The sequence below is a fragment of the Myotis yumanensis genome, unplaced genomic scaffold, assembly GCF_028538775.1.
Source record: "Myotis yumanensis isolate MYYU_CA2020_CCGP unplaced genomic scaffold, mMyoYum1.0.hap1 SCAF_16, whole genome shotgun sequence".
Classification (NCBI taxonomy): domain Eukaryota; kingdom Metazoa; phylum Chordata; class Mammalia; order Chiroptera; family Vespertilionidae; genus Myotis; species Myotis yumanensis.
This window is the reverse complement of record NW_027223767.1, coordinates 5,557,707-5,580,318: the sequence shown is the minus strand read 5'-3', so window position 1 is coordinate 5,580,318 and position 22,612 is coordinate 5,557,707. Positions and strand designations below refer to the sequence as shown.

The 22,612-nt window shown below is 45.0% G+C and overlaps 1 protein-coding gene across 3 annotated transcripts in view; it reads right to left on the bottom strand.

Annotated features, from left to right (window-relative positions):
• Positions 1–15,176: 15,176 nt before the first annotated feature.
• TVP23C (trans-golgi network vesicle protein 23 homolog C) overlaps positions 15,177–22,612 on the bottom strand; it is a 29,015-nt gene continuing 21,579 nt past the window's right edge. For all 3 annotated transcript variants that reach the window (XM_070395317.1, XM_070395319.1, XM_070395318.1), the window contains one exon: positions 15,177–21,524. In XM_070395317.1, the coding sequence (XP_070251418.1) occupies positions 21,498–21,524 (27 nt within the window). In that variant the 3' untranslated portion in view covers positions 15,177–21,497. The remainder of the gene's footprint in view (positions 21,525–22,612) is intronic.

The window sequence follows — 22,612 nt, the reverse complement described above, 5'->3', positions numbered from 1 at the left end:
ACCCTTCAGGGCAAACCAGCCGGCTCCCACCCGTGCACCAGGCCTCTATCCTATATAGTAAAAGGGTAATATGCCTCCCAGCACCGGGATCAGCGTGACAGGGGGCAGCGCCCAAAACCCCTGATCGCCCTGCGGCTCTGTGTGTGACAAGGGGGCGGGGCCACAACCTCCCTATCCTCCCTGCTCTGTGCCTGATAGGGGGGAGCTCCCCAATCCCCTGATTGCCCTGTGACTCTGTGTGTGACAGGGTGCAGCGCACCAACGCCCCCCCCCCCCCATGGGCCCTGCTCTGTGTGTGACAGGGTGTGGCCCCCCAACCCCCCCCCCCCGGCCCCCCACGGGCCCTGCCCCGAGTGTGACAGTGGAGGCGCCCCAACCCCCTGATCGGCCCTGCTCTGTGGGTGATAGAGGGTGGCGCCCCAACCCCCCTCCACGGGCCTTGCTCTGTGTGTGACAGGGTAGAGCCATAACCTCCCCATTGGCCCTGCCCTGAGTGTGACAGGGTGCAGTGCCCCAACCCCCTGATCCGCCCTGCTCTGTGTGTGACAGGGGGCGGTGCCCCAACTCCCCTATTGGCCCTACTCTGTGAGTGACAGCGGGGAGCTCCTCAACCCCCTGATCAGCCCTGCTCTGTGCGTGACAGGGTACAGAGCCCCAACACCCCTGATGGGCCCTGCTCTGTGTGTGACAGGGGACAGCACCCCAACCCCCTGATGGGCCCTGCTCTGTGCGTGACAGGGGGTGGCGCCGCAACCTCCCCATCGACCCTGCCTTGAGTGTGACAGGGGGCGGTGCCCCAATCCCCCAATTGGCCCTACCCTGAGAGTGACTGAGGGTGGCATTGCAACCTCCTGATCTGCCCTGCTCTGTGCATGATGGGGCAGTGCCCCAACTCCCCAATCGGCCCTGCTCTGAGCCTGACCAGGGGCTGCACTTAGGAATTGGGCCTGCCCTCTGCCACCTGGGAGCAGGCCTCAGCCAGCAGGTCGTAATCTCCCGAGGGGTCCCAGACTGCGAGAGGGCACAGGCCGGGCTGGGGGACCCCCGACCCCCCCCCTCCCCCCCCCCCCCCCCGACCCCGGCCCCGAGTGCACAAATTTTTGTGCACCGGGCCTCTAGTCATTACATAAAAGGGTACGGTCTTTTTTTTTTTTTTTTAGTTTTATTCATTTCAAGCAGGCCTAGTTTGCCCATGGCTGGTCTAAGGTCTCCTTGTCCCAGGACCCCATGCTTTTTATTAACACAACTTGTCCTAAGGTGAGGCAGAGATATACACTTCAAAGGGTATATGCAAGCATTGTCAGAATGGGGGAATTAGCCTACAGCTGTTCAGGTGTTTGGCCAGTAGAAGGCAATAACATGTAGATTAAGATGCCCTGAGCTGTCTGGCAGCCAACAATCATCCCTTTTCAGGTTTGGGAAAATGCCCTGAGTCATTCCCAACAGGTGACTATATGTGTGACTCAACCCTGTTGAGTCCCCAAGTTCCATTAACCTTTTGATGAAACTTGCAATTATGACATGCTGGAATTGACTTCCAGCAGCAGGTGAATGTGAGTCACTGTTCCTTTCTGGCCCTGGACAACCTGGTGGAGGTCTGAGAGGTTGAAGCCAGTAGTAGTCCAGTGGTTGGGGATTCCTTAGCCCAGTGTCTGGGTCTGCCTTGAGTCTCAAGCCTTGATGGCCCCTGTTCTGAGTTGTATTCCCTTCCCCCACAAATCTGCTCCTACAGGTGTCAGCTGCAGGTGCTTAGGGTCCCACAGGTTTTTGCCTTGCTGCGCGGTCCAGGGTGGTGTCTGTGGCAGGGACCCAAACACTGGTTGCTTTTTTACTACATTTAAAGAAAAAAAAAACTTGTATAAGCCAAAATCACCCTAAACAAAGTTGAAGTTATAGACTAGAAGAAAATATTTTCACCACATGTCATAGACCAAGGATAAATATCCATAAAATTTAACCGATGTCTTATACACATGACAAGGCACTGCTGAAGGAAGCCAGCACCTGTAGAGGGGAACCTGATGTCTCCCACGGTTGTACCACAAAGTGGTGTGTGTGTGTGTGTGTGTGTGTGTGTGACCTATCTGCATGCTACTCTCCACACCTTTGCATAAGTAATTCTTTGCCTTGCCCAGCCATCATGGCTCAGTGGTTGAGTGTCGATCTATGAACCAGGTGGTCACCGTTCAATTCCTGGTCAGGGCACATGCCCGGGTTGTGGGCTTGGTCCCCAGTGTGGAGCATACAGGAGGCAGCGAATCAATGATTCTCTCTCAACATTGATGTTTCTCTCTCTCTCTCCCTCTCCCTTCCTCTCTGAAATCCATAAAAATATTTTTTAAGTAATTCTTTGACTTAAAATCCCTTTCCAATTTTTTTTCCTGGAATTGAAAATGACTTCATGAAAATTAGTTTTCTTCCTTTATGCTTCTCTGTCACATTTTACATCACCCATTAGACAAGATTTAAAATGTTACAATTCATTTTGATTAGTATTGTATTACCTACCATAGACTGGCTGGCTTATTTCTCACAATTCTGGAGCCTGGAAGCCCGAGATCCAAGAGCCAGCCAGTTCATTTCCCAATGAGAGCTCTCTTCTTGGCATGCCGGCAGCCACTTTCTCCCTGTGTCCTCACATGGCCCTTTCTTGGTGTGTGCAGTGGGAAAGAGAGATCTCTCTTTTTGTTTTTGTAATGCCACTGATTCTTTCAGATTAGGACCTCACCCGTATGACTTCATTTAACCTTAATTATCTCCTAAAAACCTTATCTCCAAATACAGTCACAATGGTGGTTAGGATGTCAACTTGTGAATTGGGGGGTGGGGTGGGGTGGGGTACACAAGTCGGTCCTGGCAAATATTCCACCTCCCCCCAGCCCTGTTTCATTCAACAGGGCTTTCAGTCTCTCCTACAAGTTGTCTCTGTCTTGAGTATTAGGGATCAAGATGAATGGTTGTTGCAAGACTCTATATGTAGATAAATCTAAGGAAGGAGGTGAGGGGCAGAATTCTAGGAGGCAGCATGATGTAATCCTAAAGAGAGGAGAGAGGAGAAAGGATAAGACGCATTCCAAGATGTTTTTAACTTCTTATCATGGGAGGTGACGCCTTTCTCTTTAAAGTGGGGAAGATATAAAGTCAGATGCTTCAGAAAACTCCCAAAGGGAGTGTATCTGCAGCCTCGCTTTTTGTAGGCTGCTGGGCCTCAGAAGGAGCTTGCAGGGCCCAACCTTCGGTGAGCACAGGCACTCAGGGACCCACAGTTCTCCACCCTGATCTAACCTCAGCAGGTTTAGCTGCTTGAAAACCTTTGCGCTTCATTGACAAAATTGCAAATAGCATCAGGAGCTAGAAACCTGTGCCAGCAGAAACAGACACAGACAGCATACACACAGCACCGCGTCCCAGGACCGTGAGCTCTGGGAGGTGGCAGCCCTGCTCACGGCCCCAGCGGGCGGTGGCCATCAGTGGCTTCGTCTTTGTCTCCTGCAGCTCATCCAGGGGCCCCAAAGAAAGCAATGTGTGATTCTTTGTCATGTGAGAGGTCTGCAGTGGAAAACAGGATGCATATGTTCACGTTCCCTCTGTTGAGGGTCACTCGGTGCCGGGCAATGGGCTCTGCACAGGGAATGTAAAGGCAAACCAGAAAGTCCCAGAGCTCGCAGACAACGGGAGGGGAGTGACAATTAGTTTTATGTGTGGACTTGGTTAGGCTGTAGTACCCAGTTATTTAATCAAATCGTTACCTAGGTGTTGCTGCAAGCATTTTGTGGACATGGTTAACATCTTCAGCTGTTACCTCATAAAAGTGATGCCCTAGAGCAGGGGGTGGGGTAATCCAATTAGTGAAAAGACCTTAAGAGCAAAACTCAGAGTTCCCTGAGGAAAGAGAACTTTGGCCTGGAGATTGCAGCATAAGCCCCTGAGTCCCAGCTGCTGTCTGCCCTGCTGAACACGCTTGCCAGCTCCCACAATTGTATAAGCCAATTCCTTGAAATAAATATCTTTGTGTATGTGCATGTATACATATACATATGCAAAGATATTTGCTTCCAGGGACATATCTGACTGATACATAGCTGTAGATAGACAGATATAAAGACATGTGTTTCTCTCTCCCATTGGTCCTGTTTCTCTCAAGAATCCCAATGGACACAAGAGATTCAGAGACCGAGGGCATTGCTAGGCTATCACTGGAAGCATCATATGTGTACCCAGCAGTGTGAACCCAAGTCAGACTCTCAGATTTTAATCTTGGATCCATCATGTACTAGATACACCCGGACCTTGGACTAATTCCCGCATTCTTGAAGCCTCAGTTTCCCCATCTGTAAATGGGGACAGATCTCCCTCATAGGACAATTGGAAGGGGTCAAAGCGGTTCAGTATATTTCCCAAGAACGCCCAGCTGGAGAATATGGAGCCATGGTTACTCTTAGGTCTGTCTGTCTCCAGTGCAGGCACCTGTAACTGTCTGCCTTCTCACCTTGCTCCTTGGGAACTGCATTTCGGCTGTTCATTCTGTTACAGCCACTTTTGCCATAGACAGCCCCATATACATGCCAGGCTGCTCTCAAACTCATGCCTCTGGCCCAACCCTAAAGCAGCATTCCAGGTTTCCATCACATTCTGGTACTCAGATGTAACCACTGATTTCAAATACAGCATATGTTAAATTCAAAGTCATCTTCTTCCCCCATCATTGATTGACAAGTCCTGGCTTCCCCTCTCTTTAGTTGTATGGCCCTGGGAAAACTACTGACCCTTTAGTCCTCAGAGTTCTCATTTGTCCAAGAGATGGTGCAGTGCCTATGTCTCCCTGTGTCTGGGACATTGAGGCAGGTACTACATATATTATACTGAACCACTTTGACCCCTTCCAATTGCCCGATGCGGGAGATCTGTCCCCATTTACAGTACTAAATCTATTACTGTACTTATTCATTCAGCATTTGTTCATTCACAAGCACTGGTTTTAATTAATTGCATAACAGGAAGCATGGATTTAGTCCTAACTCACGACTTGCAGGCTGATTTTCCAGAAAAACCATGATTTCCCTTTAGACCTAGTAACTAAGGTGAGGCAATATGGCTGTTTCATTTACATTTTATGTTGGTGTATTGCCACCTAGTGGAGAACGTGCAAGCTGCAAGCCAAAAGGAGAAAAGGGGATGCAAGGAAAGGTAAATCCTAAAAGAAATGTTTACCAGCATAGTTGAATTTCACCAATCTGAAAAACATAAATAACAGGGTGTGTTTTAAATATAAAACAAATTAGGAATGAACACTGTAGAAAGTTACCAACTCATAATTTTATGATCTCTAACTAGTTCTAGGAAAAATAAAAAATCTGCATCCTTTCCTTCAGCTGACTGCTTTGCTCCCTTAAAATTCTTCATGCCATAGATTGGATGTGAATCTAAATTAAAGAAAAGACACTTAACTAGCTGTTGGATTTCATGATAGCTCTATCTTTAACTAGCTAAGCAATTCTATTTTGCTTTTTGAATAAATTATTATCAAGCGCTTGCCCTGTGCTTGGGACTATGCTGAATATTTTATATAATTATCTACCTCATTTAATCCTTATGAACCCCTTCCTCTCCCCCAAGACAAGGGTAGGTAATCTTACTTATGACCCTCAGCTTACTGCCTCATCTGTAAAAATGGGATAAGTAGCCTGTTCAAACTCAGAACCAGGAAGTAGAACTGGATCCACAACCCAGGTCAGACTAACTCAAACGCAAGTCCTTCATGATTCCATTTTTGTGGGAAGCCGCCTGTTGTGTTCTCTAGCAGAGAGGTGTGGACAAGGAACCCGGAAGGCTGGTGATCCTTGAGCTCTGGCAACGGTCAGGGCTGTGCACCACTGTTTAGTCCAGACAATGGTAGCTGAAACAACTTCCCCATCTATTATCACGTAAATCCTTGCTGATGGGATAGTCTGCCTGTTACTGGAACTTGCCTGCCTAAGGGCTATGGGTGGATCCCAAACTGAATAAAGAGATGGCAAGGCCTGAGCAAAAGCAGAGTCCATCCTCTTGGGATGGGCTCTCGCCTGGCCCCCCAATTTCCAAATTATTATTACTTGTCTCGTCTCTTTCATTTGTGTGCGGCCCCTCTCCCAGATCCTGAACCCTGAACCATGCGGACGTGGGGGAAACACATACATTTTCCTACACACATCTCCAGCACGCCAAGAACGTTGTGAGGATGGAACAGTCATGCAAGCACTTTTTGGAGGAAGCACAATGTTTGAATGCTTCTATAACAGAATGTTAACACTGCAAATAGGTATAAAGTGCTTTGTAGTCTATTGGGACAACTATTCACTAAAGTATTCAGTAAGAACTGCTTTTTCTCAGTACTGACGTCCCCTCTTTCATTCCTTATTTTAGTAACTTTAGTCTTTTTTTCCCCCTAATGAGTTCCTCCCTTCTCTTTCCTTTGTGTTTACTTTGCTCTTCCTTTTTCTAGTTTCCTAGGGTGAAAGATTAGACTATTGATTTGAAATCTCTTTTGGTATTTTTTCAAGACTACTTTTTAAAGCAGTTTTAGATTCACAACAAAATTGAGAGTGTGACACAATAATTTCCCATACACGCTCTACATACACATAGCCTTCCCCAGCATCAACATCCCCCACTCGTCACAGTCAATGAACCTTCATCAACATGTCGTAATCATGTTAAGCCCATAGTTCACCTTGGGGTTCCCTTTCCGTGTTGTATGTACATTCTATGAGTTTGGGCAAATGTATAACTACATGTATCCATCATCATAATATCATGCAGAATAGTTACACTGCCATCAAAATCCTCTAGTCTCCATCTAGTCATCCTTCTCCCCACCCCAATTCTTAGCAACCAGCGATAGTTTTACTGTCTCCATAGTTTTGCCTTTTCCAGAATGTCACACAGTTGAAATCATATAGTATGTGCAGCCTTTTCAGATTGGCTTCTTTCACTTAGTAATATGCATTTAAGGTTCCTCCATATATTTTCATGGCTTGATAGCTCATTTCCTTTTAATGCTGAGAAATATTCCATTGTCTGGATGTACCACAGTTTATTCATTCACCTACTAAAGGGCATCTTGGTTGCTTCCAGTTTGGGGCAGTTATGAAGAAAGCTGCTGTAAACATCTGTGTGCAGGTTTTGTGTGGACATAAGTTTTATCCCATTTAAATAAATACCAAGGAGTGCAATTGCTAGGTTATATGTTATCGATGGAGTGTCCTCCGCTTCCCCACCTGCTACTGGTGGAAGGGGGCTTCTTGGGGTGCTGTGGGGACAAGAATTTCCTGATGCCCCCCCGGGAGGATGAGGTATCATGGAAAGCTTTATTAATGATGTAACCTTAAGGGGGTTCCCTTCCAAGGTCCCATCTCCCTCTGCCCCACATGGAAAAAGTCCCATCTTGTCTTCAGGAGGCCTGGACTCAAAGCCAGAGTTTCTGCTCCATGTTAAGGTCCTGCCCAGTCCAGCCTCTGGCTAGGTTAGCTTGTGTTCCCAGCTGCAGTCCATTGTGTGTGGGGTCTGCATGGCTTCTAGGACCAAATGTCAGACTAGCACAGGTCACAGAGCAAGCCAGTGCAAGGAGCAGGAGGGAAAGGAGGGAAACTAGAGAGGCAGACTTCCTTTGTCTCTGGGGATTTTAACTAGAGCATAACTAATTAAACCTCAGGACTCTGTGTGCTTGCAGTGGCTCCACCCCCTCTAGCCAATGAATTGTTTTCCCAGGTAAGACTGAGAAGCAAGCATCTTCCCTACATCACCCCAACTATACTGTGCATGTACCCACCTTCCCCTTCCTCCAGTGATTGGCAGGGAACAGACCAGTGGCTCCCTGTGGAGCATGAAGTTGCTGCTTCCTGGTGAAGCTGCCCAGATGACCATGCTTCTGTCCGGCCTCCCCTTTGCTCCTTTCCTATTATTATTAGCTACCTAGTTTCAGCGATAACACAAGTACCTTTAGTTCTATAAGAACCCACCAAACTGCCTTCCTGCATGGCTGTACCATTTTGCATCCCCATGAGCAACGAATAAAAGTTTAATAAAGGGTTTCTTGTCATAAATTTCCCTCTAACCATTGTTATGGCTGCCTCCCATATGTTTTGGTATGTTGTGTTTTCATTTTCATACATTTCAAAGTATTTTGTAATTTTCTTTGTGATTTTCTTTTTTGATCCTTGGTTATTTCACAGTGTGTTGATTACTTTCCACATATTTTTTATTTTTCCAAATTTCCTTCTGTGGTTGATTTCTAATTTAATTCCATTGTGGTCTGTATGGTTTTAATCTTTTTAGATTTATTGAGGGCTGTTTTATGGCCTAACATATGGCCCATCTTTGAGAATGTTCCATGTGAACTTCAGTAAAGTGTGTGTTGTGCTGTTATTGGGTAGAGGACTCTGTAGTTGACTGTGAGCTCTGTTGGTTGACAGCACTGTGGGATCCTGTCTCCTTGTTGCTCTGCCCAGTGTGGCTATCCATTACTAAAAGTGAGATATTGAAGTCTCTGCCTACTATGGTTAGATTTCCTGATCTCACCACCTTTCAACAGCAAAGAAACTAAGTTTTTTGTTCTAAATAACAGTTTTTCTTTCTAATTACCACATGCCTGAAACTATGCTGAATATTTTACATAGATCATTTCAATCACTAAAAAATAAGAGTGAATCATTTGTATTAATAATAATGGACTTGTCTATTTCTCCCTTCAGTCCTCTCAGCTTTTGCTTCATGCATTTTGGGACTCTGTTGTCAAATACATATGTTTATAATTATTATGTCTTCCTGATGGATTGACCCTTTTATCAATATACTAGGGGCCCAGTGCATGAATTCGTGTACCTTGAAAGGAACTGTGGGCCACGAGGCTGCAGTGGGCATAGGGGCAGGTCTCAGCCCATCCTCCACGCCCCCACCCAGCCTCCACCCACTGTGGCCCCTGGTCCCCTCTCTGCCAGCAGCCCTGCTCCCACCATTGCCAACCCCAAGAGCTGCCGGCACCGGCCCGGTTCACACCTGCTGATGGCATGGAGTGATTGGGGCTGGCACCAGGCACTGGCAGCAGGTGCAAGCATGGCTGGAGCCTATAGCAGGTGCGAGCACCAGGAGGGACCATGAAGTGCAGAAGCAAAGAATTTTCAGTAACCACCAAAGGCTCGCCTCGATGACAGCCCCGCTCACCTGCTCCACCATCCCACTGCCGCCAACTCCCACCATGTTCCGCACACGCCCCCTGGTGGTCAGCATACGTCATAGCAACCAGTTGTTCAATTGTTCGGTTGCTTCAGTTGTTCTGCTGTTTGGTCTATTTGCATATTAGCCTTTTATTATATAGGATGATGCCATATTTTGTCTCCTTTAACAATATTTTTGAAAGTCTATATTGAATATACCACCTTACAGGTTTCTGACCTCATGGTTTCTGACAAGAAGCAAGCCTCTAATCTTATTGAGCATCCTTTATACATGATGTGTTGTTTTCTCTTGATGCTTTCAATATTCTTTGTCATTGGATTTGGACAGTTTGACTATGATGTGCTTAGATGTGATGATCTTTGAGTTTATCCTACTTAGAATTTATTAAACTTCTAAGATGTGTATATTAATGTTATCCTTTTTCAAATCTTTCATCAAATTTGAAAGTTTTCAGCCATTAATTCTTCAAATATTGTTTCTGACCCTTTCTCCCTTATTCTTCTGGGACTCCCATAACATGTATATTGGTATTCTTGTCTCACAGGTCCCTTGGGTTGTGTTCACTCTTCTTAATTCTTTTTTTTTTCTTTCTGCTCCCAAACTGGATAATGACAATTGTCTGATTTCCAAGTTTTCTGATTCTTTCATTTGACTGGCTCAAATCTGTTGAACTCTTTTACTAAATTTTTTTGTTAATTATTGTACTTTTCAGTTCCAAAATTTTAATTTGGCTTCTTTTTATAATTTTACTAGAGGCCCAGTGCATGAAATTCGTGCACGGGAGGGGGCCCTCAGCCTGGCCTGCACCATCTCCAATCTGGGACCCCTCTGGCAATCAAGGACTGCTGGCTCCTAACCAATCACCTGCCTGCCTGCCTGATCGCCCCTAACCACTCTGCATGCCTGCCTGATGCCCCTAACTGCTTCCCTGCCTGCCTGATCACCCCTAACCACCTCTGCCTGATCGCTCCTTTCCTCTCTGCCTGCCTGCCTGATCACCTCTGAGCACCTCTGTCTGCTGGCCTTATCACCCCTAACTGTTCCCCTGCCAGCTAGATCACCCCTAACTGTTCTGCTGCCTGTCTGATCACCCCTAACTGCCTCTGCCTGCCAGCCTGATCACCCCTAACTGCCTTCCCCTGCCAGCCTGGTCACCCCTAACTGCCCTCCTGTAGAGGGCTGCCTGGGAGGCACCTAGGCATTTTCTTATAATTATTGTCAGCTGAACTCAGAGCATAGGCAGCCACGCCCTGGGAACATGCTTCCCCAATAAGGCTGGACATGTTAATCAGGCAGGGGCGAAACTAAATATGTAAATCTAGGCCTTTAAAATAAACCTGCTGTGTGTCTCAGGCGCTTTGCCGCCTCTCCATCAGAGAGGATGGCGCCCACCTGGCCCCAGCTTAAAACCTATTTCTGCATCTTGGTCTTTCTTTAATTTCTTAATCCCCAGCTCCTCCGCTCAAGAACCTGTTGTTTTCCTGTGCGGGACACGGGAAACAGAAACAGCCCACCACACCCTCCCCTGCTGGTCTGGTCACCACTAAGTGCCCTCCCCTGCCAGCCTGATCACCCATAATGGCCTCTGCCTTGGCCCCCACCACCATGGCTTTGTCCAGAATGATGTCCAGATGGATGTCCAAAAGATGTCTGGTCTAAGGTCTAATTAGCATATCACCCTTTTATTAGTATAGACTAGAGGCTTGGTGCACAAAAATTTGTGCACTCGGGGGGGAAGAGGGGGTCCCTCAGCCCGGCCTGTGCCCTCTTGCAGTCTGGGACCCCTCGGGAGATAATGACCTGCTGGCTTAGGCCTGCCCCTGGGTGGCAGAGGGCAGGCCCAATCCCTAGGTGCAGCCCCTGGTCGGGCTCAGAGCAGGGCTGATTGGGGAGTTGGGGCGCCGGCCCCTGTCATGCACAGAGCAGGGTGGATTGGGAGGTTGCGATGCCACCCTCAGTCACGCTCAGGGTAGGGCTGATTGAGGGGTTGGGGTACCGCCCCCTATCACACTCAAGGCAGGGTCAATGGAGAGGTTGCGGCGCCACCCCCTGTGATGCACAGAGCAGGGCCAATCAGGAGGTTGGGGCGCTGCCCCCTGTCACGCACAGAGCAGGGCCCATCAGGGGGGTTGGGGCTCCGTACCCTGCAGGGCCAATCAGGGGGTTGGGGCGCTGCCCCCTGTCATGCACAGAGCAGGGCCCATCAGGGGGGTTGGGGCTCCATACCCTGTCATGCACAGAGCAGGGCCCATCAGGGGGTTGGGGAGCTCCCCCCTGTCACTCACAGAGTAGGGCCAATAGGGGAGTTAGGGAACCGCCCCCTGTCACACACACAGCAGGGAGGATCAGGGGATTGGGGTGCTGCCACTGTCACACTCAGGGCAGGGCCGATGGGGAGGTTATGGCTCTACCCCATCACACACAGAGCAGGGCCCGTGTAGGGGGGGGAGTTGGGGCGCCGCCCTCTATCACCCACAGAGCAGGGCCGATCAGAGAGTTGGGGCGCCGCCACTCTCACACTCAGGGCAGGGCCGATGGGGAGGTTATGGCTCTACCCTCTCACACACAGAGCAGGGCCTGTCGGGGGGGAGGGGGTTTGGGGTGCCGCACCCTGTCACACACAGAGCCGCAGGACGATCAGGGGGTTTGGGCGCTGCCCCCTGTCACGCTGATCCGGTGCCAGAAGGCCTCGCGGCTCCGCTGATCTCGGTGCTGGGAGGCATATTACCCTTTTACTATATAGGATAGAGGCCTGGGGGCCGGCTGGTTTGCCCTGAAGGGTGTCTTGGATCAGGGTGGGGGTCCCCACTGGGGTGCCTGGCCAGCCTGGATGAGGTGATGATGGCTGTTTGCAGCTGGTCACACACCCTTCAGGGTGGGGGTCCCCACTGGGGTGCCTGGCCAGTCTGGGTGAGGAGCTGAGGGCTGCTTTCAGGCTGGTAGTTGACTGAAGCTCCCAAACGCTCCTTTTTTTCTTTTTTTTTTCTTTTATTCTGGGCCAGCTTTAGCTCTGGCTCTAGCTCTGAGGCTTCCACTGCTGAAAGCAGGTATCTGGTTTGTTTGCGTTCTATAATCGAAATAATGTATAACTCCAGCTCTGAGATCCCGGCTGGCTGAAAGCTGGTTCTGGGGTTTTGTTTAGCTTCTATATTTGTTACAATGTTTCTTAGAGTTGCAGCTCAGAGGCAGGCAAGTCAGGCGGGGAACGTCGGAGTCTGCAGTCACTGGAGCAAGCAAGCCTCATGTTCGCTTTCAGCTGCCTGGCTGCCGGCCGCCATCTTGGCTGACAGTTAATTTGCATAAGGATATGCTGATTAGCCAATGGGAAGAGTAGCGGTTGTACACTAATTACCATGTTTCTCTTTTATTATTGTAGATAATATATATGCTCCTAAAAAGTTATATTATTTTACATGCTTTAAATTATACAGTACATATCCAACCTCTTTTACCCTGTTTTTTTGTTTGTTTTGTTTTCTAAATATATCTTACTGATTTTTTTAATGGAGAGGAAGGGAGAGGGATAGAGAATTAGGAACATCAATGAGAGAGAAACATCAATCATCTGCCTTCTGCACACCCCCAAATGGGGTTGTGCCCACAACCAAGGTGTATGCCCTTGACCAGAATCGAACCTGGGACCCTTCAGTCCACAGGTTGATGTTCTAGCCACTGAGCCAAACCGGTTAGGGCTCCCCAACTTTTTTTTTTAGATTATTCACGTTTGTAGATATGGCATTAGTTCATTTTTCCATTGATTTTTAGAGAGAGTGGAAAGGAGAGGGGTAGAGAGAGAGAAACATCAATGTAAGAAAAATCCCTTCAGTGGCCTTCCTTAGGAGCCCAGACCAGGGATCCAACTTGAAATCCAGGTATGTGCCAGGTATGTGCCCTGACCTAGAATCGAACCTGCAACCTTTCTGTGCACAGGACCACACTCACACTCAACCAAACTATCCACTTCAGCCCGGCCATTATACAATTTCTGGTATTTCAATTAATTCTTGCAAAGTCTGTGGGTTAGGTAATATTCACATTTTGCTGATGAGAAAAAAACAAAAACAAAAAAACAACCTCTTCATTTTGAGACATTATTCTTCACTCATTGCCACGTTTTCCTGCCAGCCCTAGAAAGGCTCCTGACAGCAGTTTCACGGAGTATCCAGAGTTGGAAGCATTCTCCTCACCACCACCCTTTCCAAAGCCTCCTCTGCACTGGCACTGAGGGCGCTGAGGCTAGGTAACACAAAACAACAAGAGGATTTGGACCACTGGTGCCACTGTACCCACCTCTCCTCTCTCAGCCTTTCTCTGCCGCACTGGAGATAGGCCAAGGTTTGTGGCACTAGCACTTTGGACACAGGAAGTGCTGCAGTTTTTCCTTCTCCAGAGCTGCTGTCACTGCCTGGAGGATATAGGGCTGCCCTGGAAGTCCTCCACACGCCTCCCATCAGGGCAAACATGGTGGTGGACTCGGCGATGGAACTGCTATTTTTAGATACTTTTAAACACCCCAGCGCTGAGGTAAGACTTGGCTTCTTGATTCTGACTCTGCTTCTCGACTGTGGGACATGTACAAAAATCCTTAGGCATGCCTCGACTTTCCCTCCTGCCGGTGGCCTTAAATTCCGCACGTACACACCCCATCCCCCAGCTGGGTGAGGGCACCACGTCTGCGGGAGGGAATCGCTGGCCAGGACATTCCTCTGTGTTATCTTAGGCTCTTGTGTCTCTGGTTGAGTTGGCTGTTCTGCTTGCTTTGCTCCCCTGACCCCCTTACCCCTGTCAACTTTGGGCCTTGAAAATACCTTGGTTTTCAGGTTTAGCTCAGGTGGTGTTTGGGAGGGTCGCAGACTGCCTGTGTTTGACAGCAGTTCTTGAGACCGAGCAGGTCACGATGGCTTCGTGACTACTCAATCCCTCCTCCCAGGTCCTTTTTCTAACGGGAGTTAGGTTGCCCAGGTGTGACACCCATTCGGTGTAGGATTCACCCATTAGGACACGACATATTTGCACAGAACAGCTTTTGCATGGGGGATACCTGTGAGGAGGGGAATCAGCAGTGAAAGGAACTAACGGCAGATTTGGAACCCCCAGACTAGGAACCTCGCTCACTCCCCGCATGTCTCCCCACTGCACTCCCCGAAGGTCTCTCTTGGTGACCAGCCTGGGCATATGGGAGGCTTGGAAGGCAAGCCTCCCGCCTGCTCCGCCGGCTCCATGGCTCCAGCGGGGGCAGCCATCTTTGTAGCAGAGTGATGGTTAATTTGCATATTACCCTTTTATTAGATAGGATTCTCTCTCTCTCTCTCTCTCTTTTTTTTTTTAACAAATCACTTTCCTAGTTTCTTTTAGTCCTTTGTCCATGGATTCCTTTAACTCCTTAAGATGGTTGATTTAAAGTCTGGGCTTTAATTGTCTGGGCTTCATCAGGAATGGTTTTATATTTTCCCTATGAACCATACTTTATTTCTTGGCATGCCTCATTTTTTTTTTGTTGAAAACTGGACAATTTAAAAATATAATATAGCAACTTTAGAAATGAGATTTATTGTCCCTTTCTTTTAAGGTTTGTTGTTATTACTGTTTCTTTTTGTGGGGTATTTTTTAGTGACTTTCTAAACTAATTGTGTAAAAGCTATCCTTTGTCATGTGTAGTCACTAAAATTTCTAAAATTAGTTTAGTCTTCAGCTAATAATTAGATAGGGATTTCCTTAAGTACCCAAGACAGTAAGTCTCCCTTACTGAAGGGCTCCAGCATAGTGGGGCACATATTCAAGACTCCAGCATTTACAACTCTGCCTAAGCATTTATTCCTGTTTATGCAGAGCCTCAAGACCATCCAGAGCTGAGACAGGGCCTCTTCAGGTCTTTTACTGGGCGTGCAAACCCCGCACATGCATGTGGCTCTCTGCCCCACGGTCCCCCCCCCCCCGCCCAACCCCAGCCCAGGAGTATGTCAAAGCTTTTTATTTCATTTATCTATTTATTTATCTACTTATTTATTTATTTTTCTAGTTTTTTGTTGTTTTTTTTTTAATCCTTACCTGAGGATATTTTTCCATTGATTTTTAGAGAGTGGAAGAGAGAGGGAAAGACAGAGAGAAATATCGACGTGAGAGAAACACATCGATTGGTTGCCTCCTGCACGAGCCCTAACCAGGGCCCTGGCTGGGGAGGAGCCTGAAACCGAGGTATGTTCCCTTGACCTGAATCAAACCCAGGACCCTTTGGTCCACAGGCCAACACTCTATCCACTGAGCCAAAATGGCTAGGGCTGTCAGGACTTGTTAAAGCCTCCTATGAACATCTCACTCCCCATATTGCCCTTTAATTATTATTTTTTTAATTTTTTTTTTTTTTACCAGTCTGTTTGTCTCAACAGGTATTAGCAACTCAGGCAGTTGTACTATTTAAACAATTGCTACTTTTTTTTTTTTTTCCCAACAAACAACCTGGAGCTAGGGCTTTCCTCATTGTTAAATAAAGATAAGCCCTACAACTGGAACTTCCTAGGGAGCTGCCAAACAAATCCAACAGTGACAATTCTCTGAGGATGGGACTCCAACACCAAACCTATTTGGGGAACTTCTAAACTATTTCAGTGGTTGGTTTTCTCAGCTGTGGTGGTTCAAGGTTGCTGGTTTTCAAGGCTACCACAGAGCTGGGGAGTGGTAGGATGAGGACAAGTTAAAACACCACAAAGCTTATTATTTTTACAGAGATTCAACCACTTTTATTTAATACATGTTTGTCATGTATCCTAATTAATCCTTTGGTTAATTTCTGGAGCTTGAAAAAGTTGATTTTGACAAATTCTGCCAGTGTTCTCTTTGCTTCCATGGAGGATCAGATCTTTGGAGATCCTTACTCCACCATTCTTGAAATGTTTCTCCAGAATTTCTTTTAGTAGAAAGTGGGATACAATGGATTTCTCTTAAATTAATGCAAGCAGCATGTACTGAATTCACTTAGAACATCAGACATTCCACCTATGATGTATACCACCCAAACAAGAATTTTCTGACTTCTCAAATTTCATAGAATGTCAGCACTAGTTTCCAAAGTCTATGGCACCCACCCTGAGTAAGAACTCAGAATATTGGAACACCTGAGTACAAGCTCAAATTTGCTTTTCAGCTCCATCTGAGCAAGGAAGTCTAAGGGACAGACTGTCCAGCTGTAACTGAAAGACCAGTGTTTTTCACACCTTCAGACCCACAGCAAATTTTTGAAAAAATATATTTTATTGATTTTTTTTTTACAGAAAGGAAGGGAGAGGGATAGAGAATTAGAAACATCGATGAGAGAGAAACATCAACCAGCTGCCTCCTGCATACCCCCTACTGGGGATTGAGCCCGCAACCAAAGTACTTGTCCTTGACCGGAATCAAACCTAGGACCCTTCAGTCCACAGGCCGATGCTCTATCCACTGAACCAAACCAGTTAGGGCTCACAGCAAATTTTTATTACAAATATTTTTAAATACCCTATTATTCTAAAAAACATATAGATGGATAGACAATATAACTTATCTCAGGCATTTTTAAAATCAATGTCTAATATAAAGGAGAAATAAAAGGAAGCAACTTATGGAAATATGTAGTTCAATATGAAAGGAAATGGCCACAACTACTGAAGATGCAATAAGGTAGTCAGGTGCCTAATTTATGAGCACGTCATTAGCAGGAGTGTGGCCCTACAAATCGGACAAGGAAGCTGCAGCAGGTCTGACTTGCAATTCAAATGCCATGAGCAATGTTGCCACTGGTGAGTTTTAAAAATGAGGGAAAACTCTTGGTAAGTGCTGAACAGGGTATAACCTCTTCCACTTGATAGCTGCTTTTGATGTCAAATATTGTAAATCTGCAACTAAAAATGTAAAATGGAGTTTTTATATGTACAATGGGACAGATAGTCTAGGCTCAGATAATTGTCAATGCTCACCAGCTAGAGACCACGGGGAACAGACCTGTGGTTGAGCAGTTGGGCTTATTAGAACCTTTTGCCCAAGAGAGACCACATCAAGGGTGTCTCATTGAGGGTGCTAAGAAGGGCTTATTATAGGATGTGGGCCTATAGGTGGGCCTCTGTGACTTCATGAAGGGCTGGCTCCATGGATCATAGTTGGATTGGGTGCTTTCAGAAAGTAAAGCAAGCCTGAGTGGTATCCTAATAATTTTCAGCTAGAAAGTAGGAAGAACAGTGGTCTGAAGCTGTCTTTAGTAGAGCAGCAAGCACTCATGTAAGCCAGGGGAGAGGGTGTTAGGTCTTTTTTGAGGTTTGCACAGCACTTCTATGCTCCATCATGATCATAGAGTCCTTATTTTTTCTGGCACCCTCATCGTCAGAATGGCTCTGTCAGATGTTGATGGTGTATACAATTATGTTCAACAGACCACCACAGCCTGGCTGTCAGAGCAGGTCAGCTTCCAGGGGTTGCTTTTTCTTTCCCTTTATAAGCAGGATTTTATGGACATAACTATTCATGATATATGGAAGTTATTAGACATACATGACAATTTTTGGTCCTGTCCTCCTCTTGGCCTGGCATCCCTAGGCCCCACCCACTAAAATAACCAATCATTGTGTTAATCAACCCTTCTCTCTCCATACTACAAAACACTCTCTTGTGAGTGGCTCTATCCCCATGAGAACCACTGCTCTGAATATTCTAAATCCAATCCCCTAATCATATTAGAGTAAGTATACATACTTAAGAGTACACCAGCCTACACCCTCACTGAACTATCTTGATTTAATGGCTTTGCATAAAAAGTTGCCTTTAAAAGGCCAGCTAGATCAAAGGCTATATATCTACTGTAGAAAGGATGCCAAGAGCGTTGGCCACCACAGGGGCTGGTGTCTCCTATAGAAAGCCCCAGTTGAGAAGTATGTGGAAGGCACTGCTAGATGCCTACCCAATGTCCCTTTTCCCTACTAACAAAATCTCTTTTATTCAAGGCAGCAATGTGCCTTCCTTAATAACCTGTTTTCCCAGACTTTCTTACTGGGTGACACCATTCTGGCTAATGAGATATAAGTAGAAGCAAAAGTCTCCTGTGATTTCTTCAGCTGTGACAGTCAGGACCCTGAGGCAGTGCGCATAGGGACAAAACCCAGCTTTCTAAGGAACTGTTTAGTCAACACCAGCAATCACCTACTTTCAGACTTCCATTGTTGAAATCCATTATTTGTAGGATTTTGTTACTTGGAGTTGAACAAATTACTAATAGAGGAAATTAACAGTTATAACAGGTTATTGAGGAAATTAAAAAATGGAGGTTTATGCTAAGCCTGTAATATTACAATCAATTGGACACAGAACAGTGCTCAAACTATATATGGGGAGGGGAGGTTGAGTTAAATCCTCATATATTGGTGGTAGGAAGTCAACAGCTAATTATAAAGTCACTAAGTCAAGAAACAATATGCGCACTAAGCATATTATTTAGAGGTACAGAGGTAAATATCCCAAAACATAAAACCAAGCAGTTGAAAATGTTTGCTCCTGGGGAACAAAATTGAGAATGGGATAAGACTTGCATTTATCTGTTGCCCTTCTGTACTACTTGATTTTCTGACCATGGGTGCTTTCTTTCTTTAATTAGTTGTAGTGGGAAAAAGTTACATGTGAGATTACATTTTCCTTGCCACTAAATTATAACTTCTTCAGGAAATGATAGGCTTCTTCCTTTCTTATTTAGAACAACATAAAGGTTTGAAGGAGTGTTTTCTGATTTTCATAAGAATTTGGTATTCTTCTGATTTTATTTTTAATTAAAAAGTATATTTAACATATGATTTGAGACTATATTCTTCAAAACCAGGAATGGACTGGTTTCACTTTTCCTAGTAGTGGTTTGCAAACAGTGGCTCAGGAGGCTCCTTGGAAATTGGTAGGTAGGGCTGAGAGGGTGACTCCAGAGCCTCCAATTCTGTTTCCACTAGAGCAGCTCTGCCTTATTTATTATAAATATTAAGCTTTGCCACAAGACTTGGAAGAAAGAATTGTACTAGTATGAAAAATCATTGCACTATGGGCAAAAGTTAGCACAGCTTAACAGGTACCTGCTGAATTATTCTATCCAAAATACTATACTAATGCAAACAATTAGGGGGGATGCTGAAACTACAGCTTATTGAAAAATTCAGTTAGACTCTAGCAACAGAAAAGCCAAAACAATAACACTCAAACAAGATAGAAGTTTGTTTCTTATTTAAAAACTGAGGCCTGATGCACAATATTCGTGCAAGAGTAGGCCTTCCTTCCCCTGGCTGCCGGCACCAGGTTCCCTCTGGCACCCAGGACCCAGGCTTCCCTCGCAGCTGCATCTTCATTTGGAAGGACTTCTGGTCTAATTAGCATATTACGCTTTTAATATTATAGAAGATTCAATAGGCAGTTCAGGGTTGCCATTCCCATTAGAGGGAGCTCAATACCCACCTTATTTATCTGCTATTCACAAGCTCCACCTACGTGGTCCACATTTCAGCTAGCAGGAAAGAGAAAAGGGGAGGGGGCAGGCATGCCCCCTTTTAGGAATACTTCCTGGAAATGTGCATGTGGCCAGAACGCATTCACATGGCCACATAAGATGCAGCAAGCAAATCTGGAACAAGCTGTCTTTGTTGCCATGTCCCAGCTAATAAGTAAGAAACATGTAGAAGGGAAAATGGATATTAGGAATAAGTGGTAAACTCTGCCACACGCATATCCCAAAAATCAATTCATATTTGGTTTGAGGGACTGCAGGATCAAGTAACAACATAGTTATATCAAAACCTGTATCCATGTGTCCCCTGTCAGGCTCTCAACTTTAAAGATTTAGATCTTTCAAATTAAATAATAACATGTCTGTATGCAGCACTGACTTTCCTCAACAGATAAGCACAAGTAAAATGGCAAACAGGCACTTCATAAATGAATGACTTAATAACTTAATGTTTCTTAAGAAAGGAAAAGACATTAGAGACAGATATTTCCTCTAAACACAGTACTGTATCTTGATGAGACTTCCTGTAACCTGTTTCCTTGGACAAGTCACTCGGTAACCTGAGGTTCCAGGCATCACACAAAACGGGTATATCATGAGGATCAAATGAGATTACACATGTCAAGGGCTTTGTAAACATTAGAGTTTTATACAAATATAAAATTATGTGCTTTCAAAGCTATCACTCCAATAGACACTTATTCAATTAAACAAAACGTCTTTAAAAATTTTTAACAATGTATAAATACATTGACAAAATAGTCTGTTGATTAAGACTCCAACAAAGGTTACCTACAGTATACCTATAAGAGAATTTACATGTGTCCGTAAGTAACAGTTCCTAGGCTGTGACACATATTGCTTTTTAAGAAATACCATTAACACAAATGCATGATTTATAATATCCCCACTAAAGCAAAAAAAGAAAAAATTCATAAAATAAAATGTCTTTTAGGCATTTATTATGCCAAGTATTTAAATAATTATTCTTATTATGATATAAGAATAATGCTCTCTTCATGGTAAAAGGTTTCGTTAGGCCAAGGACCACTGATGCTCTTCGGGAGGTTCCAAAGCAAAAGCTGGTTGTCCTCTCCAAAAAATAAATAGAACACAGCAATCTCTAAGTATCCCTTACACAGACACCATGAAAACTCATTTATATTAACAGACCGAAAATACATGACTTGTTACAATAAAAATAAACAAAATTTTAGAAACTAGCTCATGCCACTGATCCAAATTTGGTTTTTATCTGCCTGTGAATGCCTAGGATAAGAGTTTCATTATGAAGTACATAGTAAACCATAAAATTAACATTTATTTCTAACTTATACATAGCCAAAGTGCTCACTCTTCCCATGGAAGCAAAACTTTCTTCTGAAAATAATCTACAGAAATATTTAAATACACATAATTTTGAAATGAGATTAAGAACAACTTTCTACATTCTATGGATCAAAATGCAAAAGTCTTCATTACATATATACATGAACATAAACACTTTTGTCAAACTGCAGTACGTGGATATTACATGACTGTGCACACACATACGTACACCATGAACCAAATTTTGACAATGTCTCTAGCAACACCATATTTTCAGCCCCAAATGCTAGCAAGAAAATGAAAACTACTTTTCCTTTTTTCGTAAAGTAAATTTTCAAATGGAAAAACAAACCCAACACTCCTCTCTGCTACATGTACTGAGTTCTAAACGGCTCAGAGTGAAGAATCTCTTCAGTTGTTCCCAATATAACAGAACACACAGGACTCCTCTCCCTCTTCAGGAAGTCTGATCATCTCCGGTGTTCTGCAAAAGAGTAAGAACTCCTGAATAAAAAAAGCTATTTTACTTAATACAGACTTCAAAGAACTAGAGAAATACTCCATATCTGTAAGCAGAGCTAGCTACATTAACTTACATTCAATGGCCCCAATCATGTTAAATATCACAAACAGCCGAGGCCGGTTTGGCTCAGTGGATAGAGCGTCGGCCTGCGGACTGAAAGGTCCCAGGTTCGATTCCGGTCAAGGGCATGTACCTGGGTTGCGGGCACATCCCCCGTAGGAGATGTGCAGGAGGCAGCTGATCGATGTTTCTCTCTCATCGATGTTTCTAACTCTCTATCTCTCTCCTTTCCTCTCTGTAAAATATCAATAAAATATATTAAAAAAAAAAAATAAAATAAAAAATAAATAAATAAATAAATATCACAAACATGCTGGAGAAGCAAATCAATGGATCCACCCCAACGTCCAGCAGGTCAGTGTCATTTTAGCAGAGTATCGCCAGGTGCCAGGTAAGTCCACTTAATCCTACCCAACATTCACTTTCACTGTATTCAACATCCACCTCCATTTCAGAAACACTGAAAATCCTAAGGAAAAACACCTCCTAAACACACACCTGACAATTACCATAGGGGGACCACAGCAAAGATGTTTTGGCACCGTGCCAAAACCCTCAGGAGGAGAATCATGTCTCTCCAAAAATATCAGTTTTCTCTACTCATCCTTTATACAAGAGAATGAAAAGAACAATGAATTTCAGAGAGGAGAGCTTAATAAACCCTAGTTTTGTACCATTTATAAGCTGTATAATCTTGAGTAGGGCTTCAGTTATCTAAATACAATCGTTGGACCCACTTGGAACTTGCTAGACATGCAAATTGAGGCCCCACCCAGATCAAATGAATAAGGAACTCTGGAGGTGGGATCCACCATCCATGTTTCAGCCCTCTGGATGATCCTCATACCTGTTCAAGTTTGAGAATCACTGTCTAATACAATACTACTTGACAACCTACTGCCTGGAAACAAAAACCTAATCATTTTTCCCAAGAAATTTAACAATCTACGATTACTACTTATCCCACTGAAAACCCTGATTTAAATATT